Genomic DNA, 16,919 nt, shown 5'->3' on the forward strand with positions numbered 1-16,919 from the left:
AACTGACCCAATGTGGCAGAAGGACACACAGAGCGAGGCCAGCAGCACACAGGGGGAGGGAGGCTGAGTACCCCAACAGGCAGGAAGAAGCAGTGTGGTGGCCGCACACAGAAGGCGGGCAACAGTTCCCCGTAACACCAACATGAGGGACGTTGCCAGTACAACCGGTAGGTCTTCCAGAGTCTGGAATTTTTTTAAAGACTCTGCTGATAATCCCAAAAAGGCCATTTGTACCACCTGCCATGCCAGCATCAGCAGGGGTGGCAAAACTACCAGCCTGACCACCACCAGCATGATCAGGCACATGGCAGCAAACCACCCGACTTTGTGGGGCGAACCCCAGGGTCCACGACCAGTGTCAGCGGGTGTCACCACTGCTTCTTCCGCTGTTATGCGTGTAATAGAACCCCCTGTTGTGCGTGCAAGGCAATCCCCTGTCCATACTGCATGCAAAGATGCCCCCTCCTCTCAGTCTTCACTTGTTATGGCAGTTTCTCAAGAAACAGCATCAACGTCCACTTTCACGTCCCACCGCAGCTTTCAATTGTCCATATCCCAGACCTTTGAACGAAAGCGCAAATTCGCAGCCAACGCCCCACAGGCCACAGTCCTAAATTCGCACATTTCACGACTGCTTGCGTTGGAAATGCTGCCTTTTATGCTGGTGGAGATGGAATCCTTCCGCAACCTTATGGCGGTGGCCATCCCTCGGTACTCTGTCCCCAGCCGACACTATTTTGCCCGGTGTGCCATCCCCACACTACACAAGCACGTGTCCCAAAACATCTGCTGTGCCTTCAACAACGCAGTTACTGGGAGAGGCCATCTGACTACTGACACGTGGACAAGTGCTTGTGGCCAGGGACGGTACATCTTCCTGACGGCACACTGGGTAAACATAGTGGAAGCCGGGACCCAGTTTGACCTTGGGACGGAACACCTCCTCCCCACACCGAGGATTGCGGGCCCTATGTCAGAGTTGCCCCCACAGTGTACAGCTCCTGTGCATCATCCTCCTCCTCCTCATGTTCAGCCTCCATCTCAGATATCACCACATCAGTTACAAGCTGGAAGCACTGCAGTACTGCCTCAGCCAAGCGGCAACAGGCTGTGCTGAAACTCATAAGCTTAGGTGATAAACCTCACACTGCTTGTGAGTTGTGGACAGCTGTGAAAGAGTAGGCAGATCTGTGGCTGAGACCGCTGAACCTACATCCAGGCATGGTCATGTGTGACAATAGCCGTAACCTGGTGGCGGCTCTGAGGCGAGGCGAGATCACACAGGTACCATGCCTGGCTTATGTGGTTAACCTCGTAGTTCAGCGGTTTCTTAAATCGTACCCCGAGTTGCCAGATCTGCTCGTCAAAGTACGCCGCCTGTCAGCTCATTTTCGGAAGTCAGCTACAGCTTCCGCCGCCCTTGCTCTGTTGCAGCAGCGTTTCCAGCTTCTGGCACACCGACTGGTGTGTGATGTCCCCACACGTTGGAACTCTACCCTCCACATGTTGCAAAGGATTTGTGAGCAGAAGAGAGCAGTTGTGGAGTACCAGCTGCAACAAGGCCGTCGATATTCAGGTCAGACTCCACACATAAGACCTCAGGAGTGGACCTGGATGTCTGACATATGTACCATCCTGACAAACTTTGAGGAGTCCACCAAGATGGTGAGTGGCTTTGACTCCAACATTAGCATCAGCATCCCACTTGTCTGTCTTTTGCAACGCTCTGCAGAGAATTTAAGAGGAGGCATTGCAGCCAGAGTATGATGAGATGGATCAAGAAGCCGTAACGGGCGATTACACACAGCCCAGCCTCATCTCATCCCAATGTTCATTGGGGGACAATGAGGGAGAGGAGGATGAGGAAGAACAGGAGCTGGTATCATGCGTTGTAGACGGTAGTACCTGTACAACTGTCATACCGTCGGTTCAGCGTGGGTGGTCTGAGGACAGGGGGGAGGAGGAGAGCATGGTCAGTCGTCATCTTGGTGAGGACACGGAAGTCTTGCCCGTTGCCAGTCTGGCACGCATGGCTGACTTTGTTACGCTGCCTTAACCGTGACCCTCGCATTGTCAAAATGTTGGGTGACAGTCATTACTGGTTGGTGAGACTTTTAGACCCCCGCTACAAGGAGAACTTTCACTCTCTTATTCCTGAGGTGGAGAGGTCTACAAAAATGGGGCAGTACCTGAAGGCCCTTGCTGCAGAACTGTTATAAAAATTCCCATCTGAACACTCTAGCGGCAGAGGTCACAGTTCGTTGCCCAACCAAGGCGTACAGGCGAGAGAGACGCAACTCCAATCCAGCAGAGGCAGGGGAACACTGTCAACGTTCTGGGACAGTTTTCTGAGACCCGCCCAGCTTACAGGCCCTGAGGTGCGGGGTACTCTCACAAGGAGTGGAAAGTTTCAAAAAGATAGTGAGGGAGTACCTTGCCGACAGTACCAGCGTCCTCCGTGATTCCTCTGTGCCTTTTTAATTATTGGGTATCCAAGCTGGACACTTGGAATGAACTCGCTCTGTATGCCTTGGAAGTCCTGGCCTGCCCTACCGCTAGCGTGTTATCGGAGCGTGTTTTTAGTGCCGCTGGGGGAATTATAACTGATAAGCACACTCGCCTGTCAACTGACAATGCTGACAAGCTGACCCTTATCAAAATGAACAAGAGCTGGATTGGGCCAGACTTCTCATCACTACCAAATGACAGCAGAGTAACATAAAGTCAAATCCACTGTGTTATTTCGGGATGTGTATTCCCATGCACCGCTTCACACCCACACATGGATATTCGCGTCCTCATTTCGGCTGTATTTTGCTCTTCTCCTTATCCTCAGCCTCCACCGCCACTATACCACCAGGGTGACCGTGGTTCTTGTTGCCAGCATTGCAAGTTCCTCCGTCCTAATTTTTGGCAGCTTTTGCTTGGAAGGCATAGGCAAAGACTATGGGAGACCCACTCCCCAATAATGAGAATAATGTTTTTCATATGCTGTACTGCATGGCTCTTGTAAGGGGCATTGCAAGTTCCTCCTTCCTAATTTTTGGCAGTTTTTGCTTGGAAGGCATAGGCAAAGACTATGGGAGACCCACTCCCCAATAATGAGAAAAATGTTTTTAATATGCTTTATGGCATGGCTCTTGTAAGGGGCATTAAAATCGTCTTGTTAAGCTACTGTGACCTCCACGTCTCTTCCAAGGGGCATTAAAACCGTCTTGTTAAGCTGCTGTGACCTCCACGTCTCTTCCAAGGGGCATTGATATTGTCTTTTTATTCCACTGCGACCTCCACAGCTCTTCCAAGCGGCATTGACATGTTGTTTTTAATTACCTCTAACCTCCACGACTCTTCCAACGGGCATTGCATTTCCTCCTAATTTTAGTCAGCTTTTGCTTTTCAATGCATAGGCGAAAACTAAGGGAGACCCACTCCCCAATAATGGGTAGAAGGTTTTTAGTACGCTGTAATCCACGTCTGTTTCAAGGGGCATTGCAGTTCCTCATAATTTTTGGAAAGCCTTCCATTCACTGCTTAGGCCAACAGTGTACAGGAGACCCAGTTGTTATAAATGGAAAAAAACGGTTTAGTTAAGGGGCATTGGAGTGCCTCTAAATTTTTGGTAGGCATTGCACTCACTGTATGCCCTATAACTGTGTAGCCGACCCTCTCCTTTTGGTACAGAAACCTGACCTGATATTGATGTGAATTGTCCCTGTTCCTCCTGCTCTTTCTCCTTTGCCACCACCTCATCCATCATTCATCACCTGAAGCTTTGTTTTAACGGAAGTCATAGAACTGGGATAGTAGCAGGAAAACATTCAGCAATCCTCGGAGGATGTAGGATATGCGCCAAAACGCTGACCACCTCAGGCCTAGCCGCTACTACATACATGCGCTTGTATTCCAAGGAACAGAAAGCTAAGGAAATGGATGGCCTCATGATCATGAATAATTTACTCGTTGTGTAGGGGGCCGAACACTGCTGCTGTCTACCTTCTGAACTTTGTGTTGAAGCCTGATTGACCCAGGACCCGCAATCCTCTGTCTGGAGGACGTGTTGCATCCCAGTGTCCAACTGTGTGCCTGCTTCCACAATATTAACCCAGTGTGAAGGCGTCAGTCAGATGGACCATCCCTGGCCACATTCACTTGTCCACGTGTTTGTGGTTAGGCTGTCCTTCAAATAGGGGCGGCTGGGGACAGTTTATGGACACCCGGTCGCCCCCAGGCGGCTGGGGACCGTGTGTGGGCACCCGGCTGCGGGGCGGCTGGGGACAGAGTATGGATACCAGGCTGCCGACGTAGCCATGATGTGGTGGCCAGATTCCTCCTACACATGCCTAAAAGGCCCAATTTCAAGTGCAAGCAAGTATGCAGTATGGTATTGTAGCCTGGGGGTGGGTGGGTGGCAGGCTGCATACATGCGCTTGCATTGCATGGAATGGGGGAGATGCAATTGAACACTGCCCTGGGACAAGGACTTGCACGGGGATAGTTGCAAGTCTGCATCTTCTGATGCGGCAAGGATCACTTCTGATGGGCACACTTTTAGGCAGTGACCTGGGTGTCAGAGATGCTTCCAAGGGTCTTCCCCATGCTGTTCCCATGTCTTTTCAGCACTGTATGTATGTGTCACACAGCACATGGCCAGATAAGGTTGTAAAATGTTAAAATGACATTTCCCGGTGAATGCATTTGTCACGGTTGAAAGCAATACAAAAGTGCAAAAACGCATAAAGAATGCTACTTGTGAACATAGCCCAAGGTGTGGAGGAGTACTTTTGTTTTTGGTTATTTATTTTACCTTATACACAAGTCTTTACCCTGGAAAGGAAGTTCCTTAACATATTTCACAGGAAAACAGTTTCAGTTTCGTTTTTGAACGTTTTATTGTGAGCCTGTAAAAGTGGCTTAATACCTCTGACCACGTTGTTGACAGCAGTGACCTGGGGGTCAGAAATGCTTCCTGGGGCAATCCCCATGCTGTCCCCTTGTCATTTGAACACGGTCACTAATGTTTTGGGCACTTTTTAGGCTTTCTACAGACTGCCGGGGGTGCCGCCGCAAAAATGCTCGGGTCTCCCATAGACTAACATTGGGCTCGTTGCTCGGGTCGAGCACCCAAGTATCACGGTGAGCTCGGCCCAAGCTTCGAGCACCCGAGCATTTTAGTGTTTGCTCAACACTAATCATTACTCAACTCTTGATGCCTCCTTAGGCTGGTTTCTGATGTCCAGCATTAATGATCAGAGTATGGACTGCAAAATCCGGATCATAAGCTGGTCGCCTGACCTGAACTCAGCAGCCTCATGTATATATGTAGAGTTTGGGTGAGTCGACCAGCTGCCAACTCTGACATTGCAGTCCATTTCTCAAATTATGAATGTCGGATGTATGAAACCAATCTTAACCAGATCCTACATCTCCCCCAGCCACTATTCTGTAGTAAGCCACTCCACATGCTTTGTGCTTTCAATTGTTCCTTGCTATAAAAGTCTCTGCCAAAATACTGCAAAGTTTAAAAGTTGTCGTTCTCTACAGTCTAGTCATTTGTTGAAGCATTGATGTTTCCCAGCCTATATCTTAAAAACAGCACCGTATCATTATTCTACGTCTGTCAAACATTTGGGAAGAGAGCTTTTGGATCTTCAACCTGTCAGTGAAGTCTTATTGATAATTGCTGAGAATCCAATCTTGCTCTGCTCTTTCCTACTTTTGGCAGTTTCGGGACTGAGCTAATTTTACACGTTAGGCAAAAAATCCATATATAGCGTTCAATATATGGGAATGGGAGTTCCGACTTGCATAAGCTATGCATAAAAAAAATCTTATAGCTGTATTGGTGCTTTCTGTCTCCCTTCAAATTTACCCCATGCCCAGTCTGTCCAGAATTTTCTGTTCTATATTCGAAGGAGACATTACCCATTTCTATTTAAAGGGTGACAGAATTTGCCTGTAACACATGTAAAAGCAAGCTAGGGAGCAGAAAAAGGCGCAAGTAGGGTCTTACCCGATTGACAGATATAGGTAAGGTTCTGCTAACACACAACAATATTAAGGCATAAAATCCCAGCAGCTGCTGGTCCACGGTTCCAGGTACAAGGCTTTGACATGCTACAGGCCTAACTGTTAAAGTACCAGCCATCTTTGTAAGACAGAAATGCTTATTCCACACCCAGAGCCCGGACTGCATTTCCTGTGGGGTTCAGGAATCATAGCGTTGTATTACAAGTATATGCTTTATGTTATTTTTTTTTTGCTTCTTTTTATTCAGATCTCCTTTCTCGAATAGATTTAGATGAACTGATGAAAAAAGACGAGCCTCCTCTTGAATTCCCTGATACCTTGGAGGGCTTTGAATATGCTTTTAATGAAAGTAAGTTTTATGCACACAACTCTTAATTTTTCTAGTGTTTATCTGGTAAACTAGATAGCAAGGTGTATGATGCATTCTGGAATTCTGCAGCCTCTTCTATCTTCCCAACCAAATAACACCCTCAACTTGCCTTACTGACATGTCTAATGTTTTACATACCCTCAAATAACTATTTTAAAGAGCATGTGATCCCGTAGATACGTAATGGTGTTTTAATAACTGTTAGTAATAAATATGCTTTAAGCTTATGTATGCTGTGTGTTTTGGTGCAGATGGTCAGCTACGACATATTAAGACTGGAGAACCATTTATTTTTAACTATCGAGAAGACCTGCATAGATGGAACCAGAAGCGTTATGAGGCTCTTGGAGAGGTACGTTGTTATGGAGTAACTCCCATCTAACAGTACCCAAAGGCTGATATGTATGTGTGAGTGAATCACAATTTCATAGGCTTATTTATACTTTATAATACTAGTCTTTATTGTTAAGCACAAGAATGTATGTTGTGAAGGGAGTTAAAATATGCATACTACTTGCATAGATTTAAAGGAGACTTGACAGCAAGATTTACCTCTATTAACTAATTACAGCGCTGCAATCCTCATTTAAAGCTCATTTCTAGCAACCTCCATGTTAAGGAAAAGTTGCCAGTATAATTATAAAATCAGTGTTTTAATGTTGTGGTGCTGCATACTCTGCTTAACTAGTCAGAAAGACGAGCACTTAGTGCTGAGTAGCCCATCCAACCAATATCCCATCCACAGAAATGTGGTTATAGTGCTCAGCCGGCAACTCATGGCACTAAGGCATGTACAATGCACTTCTGCCTATGGGCCGGCTGTACTACTTGCCGGCTCAGCACTATAACTCACTTCTGCTGTGAGATCAGAGGGAAGTGCTCGGTTGGTCAAACTTTGGGTTCGGAGTGTAATGCCAGGGCAGTGGCACCTAGGCTGATCACTGTGCATGCCTGTAATCCCCATGCCTCTGTGCGCTTGATGCTGGTGGTCTAGGCGGCTCAGCAGTAAGTACTCGCCTTCCCGACTAAGAGAAAACAAGGGAACACCAAGCGCAATAGGGTCTTATCCCATGGACAAATTTGCATAGATAAGCAGTAGACTGCTCACTTTTTGGGGGTTTGTAAACTCACAACCAAGGAATCAAGGATTTACAGCTGCTGAAGTACTCTCCGGTCGGGAGATCGTGGCGTATATGGTATTTAGTGGGAGGATAGGAGTCGTAGTCTGCGCTGCTGTTCTAATTCAAAAATCCCGAGGACGTTGTACAGGATTTACCATGCGGTTTATTCTCAACTCATCTCGTGGGTCTACCAACTTCATCAGGAGAACCACAATATTAAATGAAAAAAAATACCTTAGACAAATTTAAATAGTTACCAAGGTACCTAGTCATTCTAATTAGAATATGCGGCACCATGTCTATATGGACATGCAGGTCATAGAAAGTTGAATAAAATAATACCTTGACATCTGTGATCCAAAGTCTTAATCCAGAGAAATCAGTGTTTTTTTTTATATATATATTATATTATATGTATGTATGTATGTATGTTAAAAAAAAAATATGCGCTTAGGGACATCCACACTCATGGGAATAAGTCATTTAGAGACACAACGGTCAATATGACCACTCCACCATAAATTGTGTGTAATGTGTGGACACAATAAATGGCAGACCATTCGGTTGAGAACACAAGAGGAAGGAGAACCACCGAATGTCCAGTCTAATATTACCAAAAACATGAACCAATATTAATATAAAAGACCTTTATTGAGAGAATTGGTCAAAGTAGTGCTACAAACACATGAAAAGCCGCCATACCAAATTATGTACATGCAACATTGCAGAAAATAAATACCACAATAAACATACAAATAATTGTGATAGATATAACAATTTGCAAACCCACAGAAGATTGTTACCTATGTATGTATGTATGTATGTATGTATGTATGTATGTATGTATGTATGTATATGTGTGTGTGTGTGTGTGAGGTATGCCAGAGATAAGTATTATCCTAAACATAAAACAAGGATGGTACCATGTATAAACAAAGTGTGTATGTGAAAAGTGAGGACCATTGCCATTGTTCAAAAGAAAGTCATTGCAGAGTGCAAATTGCTAGGATATATATAATCGCAGGGTAACTGCACAAACTGGAGAAAAAGAAGATCATAAGGTTGATGGAGATAATGCCGAGTGCAATTTGCTGTAATGTAATGTTGTAAAGTGCTCGGCAGGGGGCAGAGACCATCAAACTGACATACCTGTTAGTGGGATGCAAGGAGGAGGAATGCGCGGCAGACCCCGACGCGCGTTTCGGACTGGGGCGTCGTTCGTCAGGGGACGAAGGACGCCCCAGTCCGAAACGCACGTCTGGGTCTATCACAATTATTTGTATGTTTATTGTGGTATTTATTTTCAGCAATGTTGCATGTACATAATTTGGTATGGCGGCTTTTCATGTGTTTGTAACACCACTTTGACCAATTCTCTCAATAAAGGTCTTAAATATTAATATTGGTTCATGTTTTTGGTAATATTGGACTGGACATTCGGTGGTTTTATATATATATATATATATATATATATATATATATATATATATATATATATATATATATATATATATATATATATATATATATATATATATATATATATATTACCGTATATTCCGGCGTATAAGACGACCCCCCTACTTTCCTGTTAAAATATCGAGTTTAGGATATATTCACCGTATAAGACTACCCCTTTTCCAACGCATACCAAACACCGGTAAAAATTAAAAAAAAACAGATTTGAATTTAACATTGTCCTTTTTTTAATTTAAATTCTTATGACATGCAGGTATATAGCAGGAAAACTGTCACTCATAAACATATTAAAATAGGGGGGATCCCACGCCAATTTTCTTTTTAAAAAATCCTTTATTTTAACACTAAATGACAATTGAGGGGTTAATAAAGATGCAGTCCCTAAATTATTAATTTTGTAATTAATTTTTCCCAAAAATGTTGACGTGGGGCTTCGCCATATTTTTGTGTCCAGCCAGGTACAGCAGGCAGGAACGGGCTGCACCCAACCACCAGCTGCCTATTTGTACCTGGCCGGACACAACAATATAGGGAAGCCCTTTTTTTTAAATTATTTCATGAAATAATTTAAAAAAAAAATACGTGGGGCTTCGCCCTATTTTTGTGTCCAGCCAGGTACAACTAGGAAGCTGGGGGCTGGAATCCGCAGCGCAGGGAGGCCCAAGCTTTCTGGGCCCCCCCCGCTGCAAATTGCAGTCCGCAGCCACCCCGGAAAATGGCGCGTTCATAGAAGCGCCATCTTCTGGCGCTGTACCCAACTCATCCAGGGCCCTGGTGCGGTGGCTCACTGGGTAATAAAGGGGTTAGGGCCAGCTTGGCATTATCAGCTGGCCCTAAGCCCGAAATTCATGGGGTCACGCCAATATTAGACATGACCACCATGAATTTCTAGTAAAGTAATTAAAAAAAACACAACACCCAGAATAAAGTCCTTTAATTGAAATAAACACACAATTTTTTAATGTTCTAAATTAAACCATACTTACCATCACGCCCATTCCAGCTGAAGCCAACGATCTCCTGCAATAAAAGTAAAATAATAAAGCAACCTCATCCTTACCTCTCCATGGTTCCCAGGACCGGTCCAGCTCTGCTACATTCACATGACAGGCTGCACCGCAGCAGAACGCTGCCGTTCAGCTTGCCATGCGGCAGACACTGAGAAGCGCAGGCTTGCTTGCGCTCCTCAGTGTCTGACTGTGACGGCATCCAGATGAGCCGAGATCATGTCCAATGAACTCGGCTCACCTCATGCACGTCACTGACAGCGTGGGAAAATTCTCCTGCTCCCCGCATGCGCAGTAGAAGTTTCCCACGCTGTCAGTGACGGACGTCCAGGAGGTGAGCTGAGTTCATTGTCGGCTCATCTGGATGCCGTCACAGTCAGACACTGAGGAGCGCAAGCATGCCTGCGCTTCTCAGTGTCTGCGGGATGACAGGCTGGATGGCGGCGTTCTGCTGCGGTCCAGCCTGTCATCTCGATGTAGCAGAGCTGGACCCGTCCTGGGAACCATGGAAAGGTAAGGATGAGGTTGCTTTATTATTTTATTTTTATTACAGGAGATCGTTGGCTTCAGCTGGAATGGGCGTGATGGTAAGTATGGTTTAATTTAGAACAATAAAGATTTGTGTCTTTATTTCAATTAAAGGACTTTATTCTGGGTGTTTGTGTTTTTTTTAACTTTGACTATGGGGTTAGTAATGGGGGTGTCTTATAGACGCCTCTCCATTACTAACCTGGGCTTGATGTCAGCTGGCATTATAAGCTGACATCAACCCCAGCCCTATTACCCCACTGCCACCGCTACAGGGCAGTGGGAAGAGCGAGGCTAAGTGCCAGAATTGGCGCATCCTATGAATGCGCCATTTCTGGGGCGGCTGACGGCTGGTGTTTCTAGCCTGGGAGGGGGCCAATATTCATGGCTCCCTTCCTGGGCTATTAATATCAGCCTCCAGCTGTCTGCCTAGCCTTTGCTAGCTATTAAAATAGGGGGGACCCCACGTCATTTTTTTGGGATCCCCCATTTTAATAGCTAGTAAAGGCTAGGTATTCAGCTGGGGGCTGATATTAGTAGCCTGGGAAGCTCCGTGGGTATTACCCCCTTCCCAGGCTTCAAACATCTGCCCCAGCCGTCTGCTTAACCTCCGCTAGAGACTAAAATTAAGGGGAACCCCACGCCAATTTTTTTTTTAATAAATCCGTTATTTTAACACTAGATGACAAGTACAGTAACCAGCACTGTCCCTGTACTTCATATATATGTGACTGACATGTTTCTATCTATCTAATCTATGTGTGAAGCTCTATTCTGTCTGTTATAAATTGTCGGGTACCGCTGCTGAATTGCCGGCCGGCTTTTTTAAAGAGACGGTGCATGAAAACACTATTATTTGTTTTAATAAATCCTTTACACTAAATGACAAGTACAGTAAGCAATACTGTCACTGTACTTCATATATATGTGACTGACATGTTTCTATCTATCTAATCTATGTGTGAAGCTCTATTCTTTCTATTCTAAATTGTCGGGTGCCGGCTTATGCGGCTGCTGAATTGCCGGCTTTTTATATATTGTCACAGAAGCGATGCGAACTTCCCAGCTCCGGACACAGCGCACCGCTTCTGTGACAAGTGAAAGCTGTCGGCACAGAAGCCCTGCGCTGTGTCCGGAGCTGGGAATACGCAGCGATGTGTCAGTTTCAGCACAGAAGCGGTGACTGTCTGGACCTACCGCCGCCGTATTTTAACTCCCTCCACCTTATATTAACTCCGACATGGCAGGGATACGGCCACGGCAGCTTATTAACACCCCCAGAGTATCCCCGCATGTCAATTTCTGAAAGTTCAAAAGCATTACCGGCGTATAAGACGACCCCAGACTAGACAGAAGATTTTTCAGTCTTCAAAAGTCGTCTTATACGCCGGAATATACGGTATATATAATTTTGCTGTTAAAATCTATGGGTCGAAGGGAGGATGAGGAAATGGAAAAAAGATTGAGAGTTGGAAAAAACTTTTATATGTCTAACCAAACAAATGAAAATTGAATTGAATAACTACAGTACAGACCAAAAGTTTGGGGGACACTTTCAAAGTTTTCCCAATTTTTCGTACTGACTGACCTTCATTTCTTAAAGTAATGATGGCCACTCGTTTTTCTTTACTTGGCTGCTTTTTTCTTGCCGTAATATAAATTCTAACAGTCTATTCAGTAGGACTATCAGCTGTGTATCCACCTGACTTCTGCAAAACACAACTGATGGTCCCAACCCCATTTATAAGGCAAGAAATCCCACTTGTTAAACCTGACAGGGCACACCTGTGAAGTGAAAACCATTTCCGGTGACTACCTCTTGAAGCTCATCAAGAGAATGCCAAGAGTGTGCAAAGCAGTCATCAAAGGAAAAGGTGGCTACTTTGAAGAACCTAGAATATAAGACATATTTTCAGTTGTTTCACACTTTTTTGTTAAGTATATGATTCCACATGTGTTAATTCATAGTTTTGATGCCTTCAGTGTGAATGGACAATTTTCATAGTCCTGAAAATACAGAAAAATCTTGAAATGAGAAGGTGTGTCTAAACTTTTGGTCTGTACTGTACGTCCCCATAGGCTATTTACGCAATATATAAACACCAAATCGAAGTGTAAATTATTTTTTACTCGCCAGTTATAGTTTGAACTGGGAAACCAATCCAGGAAATTACTGGCATTTATTGTACGTCAACACAACACATCAAGCACTATGCTTCAAATTCGGGAACCAAACGGCTCTATAGTCTCCTCAACCGTTGACATATTCCAATGTTTTTATGATTATTATACAACGTTATATAGCTCTAGTGGTGAATTTGATATCTCAGAATGCCTTGATTATTTATCGGATATGAAGTTTCCTACGTTGACTCCTTCTCAGCAGTCCTTTTTGGATGCTGACTCTACTCTAGAGGAAATAGGACCATTACAGACATGGCTTTGGGCAAGGCGCCGAGGCCTGATGGTTTACCCATAGAAATATATGGAAAGTATAGAGATATTTTAGCACCTCTCCTCTTAAACTTATGAGGGAGATTTTCTTCCGGAGTTAAAAAAACAAAAAAAAAAAAAAAAAAAACAAAAAGAAAGAAGGGAAAGATCCACTAGAATGTGGGTTATATCGTCCCATATCATTGGTGAGGGTGGATTATAAAATTTTCACTAAGATCCTAGCCACTAGACTAAATTCAGTGATTTTGGAAATAATACATCCAGACCAGACTGGTTTTATGGAGAGTTCAATATAGCTCTGTGGTTCCTGATAATGAATGGGCCCTGGCCTTGCTGGATGCGGCTACGGCCTTTGATTCTCTTGAGTTGCCCTTTCTGTTTGCTTGTCTACAGAAATATGAGTTTCGTCCTAAATTTCAGAACTGGATTCACACAATATACATGAACCCTAACGCCTGAATAATAATTAATAACTTTTACATCTGGGTCGTTTTCTTTGGCAAGAGGAACGCGTCAAGTGTGTCCCCTCTCCCCAGACGTTTTTGCTCTTGCTATTGAAGCATTGGCGATACGATTATGTTCCACCCCAACTATCAAGGATATCACTATAGCAGACCGTTTAGATGCTATTGGCCTATATGCCGATGATATGATGATATTTATGGATAAAGTAGAAGACACATTACCAAATGTGATCACTACTATAGATATATTCAATAAATATTCTGGACTATATACACTGCTCAAAAAAATAAAGGGAACACTCAATTAACACATCCTAGATCTGAATGAATGAAATATTCTCATTGAATACTTTGTTCTGTACAAAGTTGAATGTGCTGACAACAAAATCACACAAAAATCATCAATGGAAATCAAATTTATTAACCAATGGAGGCCTGGATTTGGAGTCACCCCCAAAATGAAAGTGGAAAAACACACTGCAGCCTGATCCAACTTTGATGTAATGTCCTTTAAAACAAGTCAAAATGAGGCTCAGTATTGTGTATGGCCTCCACGTGCCTGTATGACCTCCCTACAACACCTGGGCATCTCCTTATGAGGTTGCGGATGGTCTCCTATGGAATCTCCTCCCAGCCCTGGACTAAAGCATCCGCCAACTCATGGACAGTCTGTGGTGCAACGTGACGTTGGTGGATGGAGCGAGACATGATGTCCCAGATGTGCTCAATCGGATTCAGGTCTGGGAAACGGGCGGGCCAGTCCATAACTTCAGTGCCTTCATCTTGCAGGAACTGCTGACACACTCCAGCCACATGAAGTCTGGCATTGTCCTGCTTTAGGAGGAACCCAGGGCCAACCGCACCAGCATATGGTCTCACAAGGGGTCTGAGGATCTCATCTTGGTACCGAATGGCAGTCAGGCTACCTCTGGTGATCACATGGAGGGCTGTGCGGCCCTCCAAAGAAATGCCACCCCACACCATTACTGACCCACTGCCAAACCGGTCATGCTGAAGGATTTTGCAGGCTGCAGATCGCGCTCCACGGCGTCTCCAGACTATGTCACGTCTTTCACATGTGCTCAGTGTGAACCTGCTTTCATCTGTGAAAAGCACAGGTCGCCAGTGGCGACTTTGCCAATCCTGGTGTTCTGTGGCAAATGCCAAGCGTCCTGCATGGTGTTGGGCTGTGAGCACAACCCCCATCTGTGGACGTCTTACCCTCATACCACCCTCATGGAGTCGGTTTCTAACCGTTTGTGCAGACACATGCACATTTGTGGCCTGCTGGAGGTAATTTTGCAGGGCTCTGGCTGTGCTCCTCCTGTTCCTCCTTGCACAAAGGTGGAGGTAGCGGTCCCTCCTACGGCCCCCTCCACGTCTCCTGGTGTACTGGCCTGTCTCCAGGTAGTGCCTCCAGCCTCTGGACACTACGCTAACAGACACAGCAAACCTTCTTGCCACAGCTCGCATTGATGTGCCATCCTGGATGAGCTGCACTACCTGAGCAACTTCTGTGGGTTGTAGAGTCCGTCTCATGCTACCACGAGTGTGAAAGCACAACCAACATTCAAAAGTGACCAAAACATCAGCCAGAAAGCATTGGTACTGAGATGTAGTCTGTGCTCCACACCTGCAGAACCACTCCTTTATTGAGTGTGTCTTGATAATTACCAATAATTTCCATCTATTGTCTATTCCATTTGCACAACAGGATGTGAAATTGATTGTCAATCACTGTTGCTTCCTAAGTGGACAGTTTGATTTCACAGAAGTTTGATTTACTTGGAGTTATATTCTGTTGTTTAAGTGTTCCCTTTATTTTTTTGAGCAGGGTATAAATTGGGACAAATGTGCACTAATGCCTCTTTCTCACAGCCTAACGAGTCATCTTGAAACACTATCCCCATTATCTATTGTATCTAACTTAAAGTACTTGGGAATAAATATACCAAAACATAGTATTCATGATTTACAATTAAATTATTTTCCCGCTATTAGAATATATCAAGCTAAAATTCACCTTTTGGAGTAAATTACCGTTAACTATTTCTGGGCTTATAAACTTGATTTAAAATGATTTTACTTCCTAAACTTAGTTATTTTCTTCAACATAGTGCAGTGTTGATTCCTAAATCTTTCTTCTCAAATCTTAATTCATTAGTTTCTTCTTTTATATAGGGGAAAGCTAGACCCAAACTTAAACTGTCTACTCTAAATAGATCTAAACAAATGGGAGGAGCAGCATTGCTTAACTTTTTTCTATGTTATTTGGCAGGATAACTTAGGGCAATGAGTAAATGGATGCCTAATAATTATTTTACCAAACTCCGAGTCATCTGGCTCATGCTGCAAAGGTCGATTTGCTTATTGGGTTTTTTAGAAGCGGATAAACCTAATGTTCCTAGATTGCTACCTCTTAGATTAGCGCGATCAGTTAGCAGACAGGCTAGGAAGGTGGTTCATTTTGATGGCATCATAGCTGAGATGCCACTATGGTATAATACTTAATTCCCAATATTATTAAATCACCCATCCACTCAGTTTTGGATTTCACATAATGTTTCTTTCTTTAAAGATCTATACAATCAGGGTGTCCTAAGGTCCTTTGAATAAATACAAACTAAATACGGAATTCCTAGGTCTCAATTTTTTGGGTACCTCAAGCTCAGAACAGCAATTCCTTCTCTCCTACAAAGCATGAACACAACTAAATTAATATAGTCTTTCCCCTTAATAGGGATTCTTCAATCACAAGGCCACCAAGTCCTTATATCTACTCTATATTAACACACGTTATCTTTAGGTGTTGAATCTACTCCTTTGATGGTAAAAGAAAAATGGATACTCCTCATTCCTAACATTCAGGATGAGGACTGAGAGGAGGTTCTGGAGTCCTCAACCAAGTTGTTCCTGTCTGCTAATAACAAAATGATCCAATTGTACATAATACAGCAATAATATTTGATCCCGTTAAGACTATTTAAAATGGGACGGTCCCAGAGCTCAGAGTGTTTGAAGTGTCATATGCTTTATGCAGATTTTAGACATATGGTATGGGGGTGTCCAGATATTTATGTCCTTCTAGAATGAGGTAACTTTGCGGTTATCTTCGCTAATATCTACCCCCTTAATCCATTAATATGCTTCTTTGGCGTGCTGGAAGAGGAATTGTGGGGACACCATATTAAAATTTTCCTACGAGAAAATATTTATTTAGCCAGGAAATTACTAGCTCTACGGAATGGGCAATCTCCATCCATCTCATAGATCTTGGGTTGAATTGGTCAACTCCATTATACCTTACGAACGAACAGTATATCAAAATAGAGGCTGGCTGGGGAAATTTAATAAGATCTGGGACCCATGGAATCTCGACACACAGATAATGATCTAAAGCTATTTTGATGACTGAAGTAAAGGACTCTGGCTCACACTCGTTTTCTACAACGCTCTAAATAAAGCAACT

General features: G+C 44.0%; 1 protein-coding gene across 2 annotated transcripts in view; it reads left to right on the top strand.

Moving 5' to 3' along the window:
• Positions 1-16,919, top strand: part of ARB2A (ARB2 cotranscriptional regulator A) — a 701,025-nt gene that overhangs the window by 55,380 nt on the left and 628,726 nt on the right. Inside the window, exons 3-4 of one of the 2 annotated variants that reach the window (XM_073678531.1) lie at positions 6,293-6,376; positions 6,649-6,749. In XM_073678531.1, the coding sequence (XP_073534632.1) occupies positions 6,293-6,376; positions 6,649-6,749 (185 nt within the window). Of the gene's footprint in view, positions 1-6,274; positions 6,377-6,648; positions 6,750-16,919 lie in introns of both variants that reach the window. The other variant, XM_073678520.1, reaches the window with a different exon arrangement.

Source organism: Phyllobates terribilis, unplaced genomic scaffold (assembly GCF_046119375.1).
Source record: "Phyllobates terribilis strain yellow unplaced genomic scaffold, ASM4611937v1 Scaffold_1__5_contigs__length_1240528914, whole genome shotgun sequence".
Lineage (NCBI taxonomy): Eukaryota > Metazoa > Chordata > Amphibia > Anura > Dendrobatidae > Phyllobates > Phyllobates terribilis.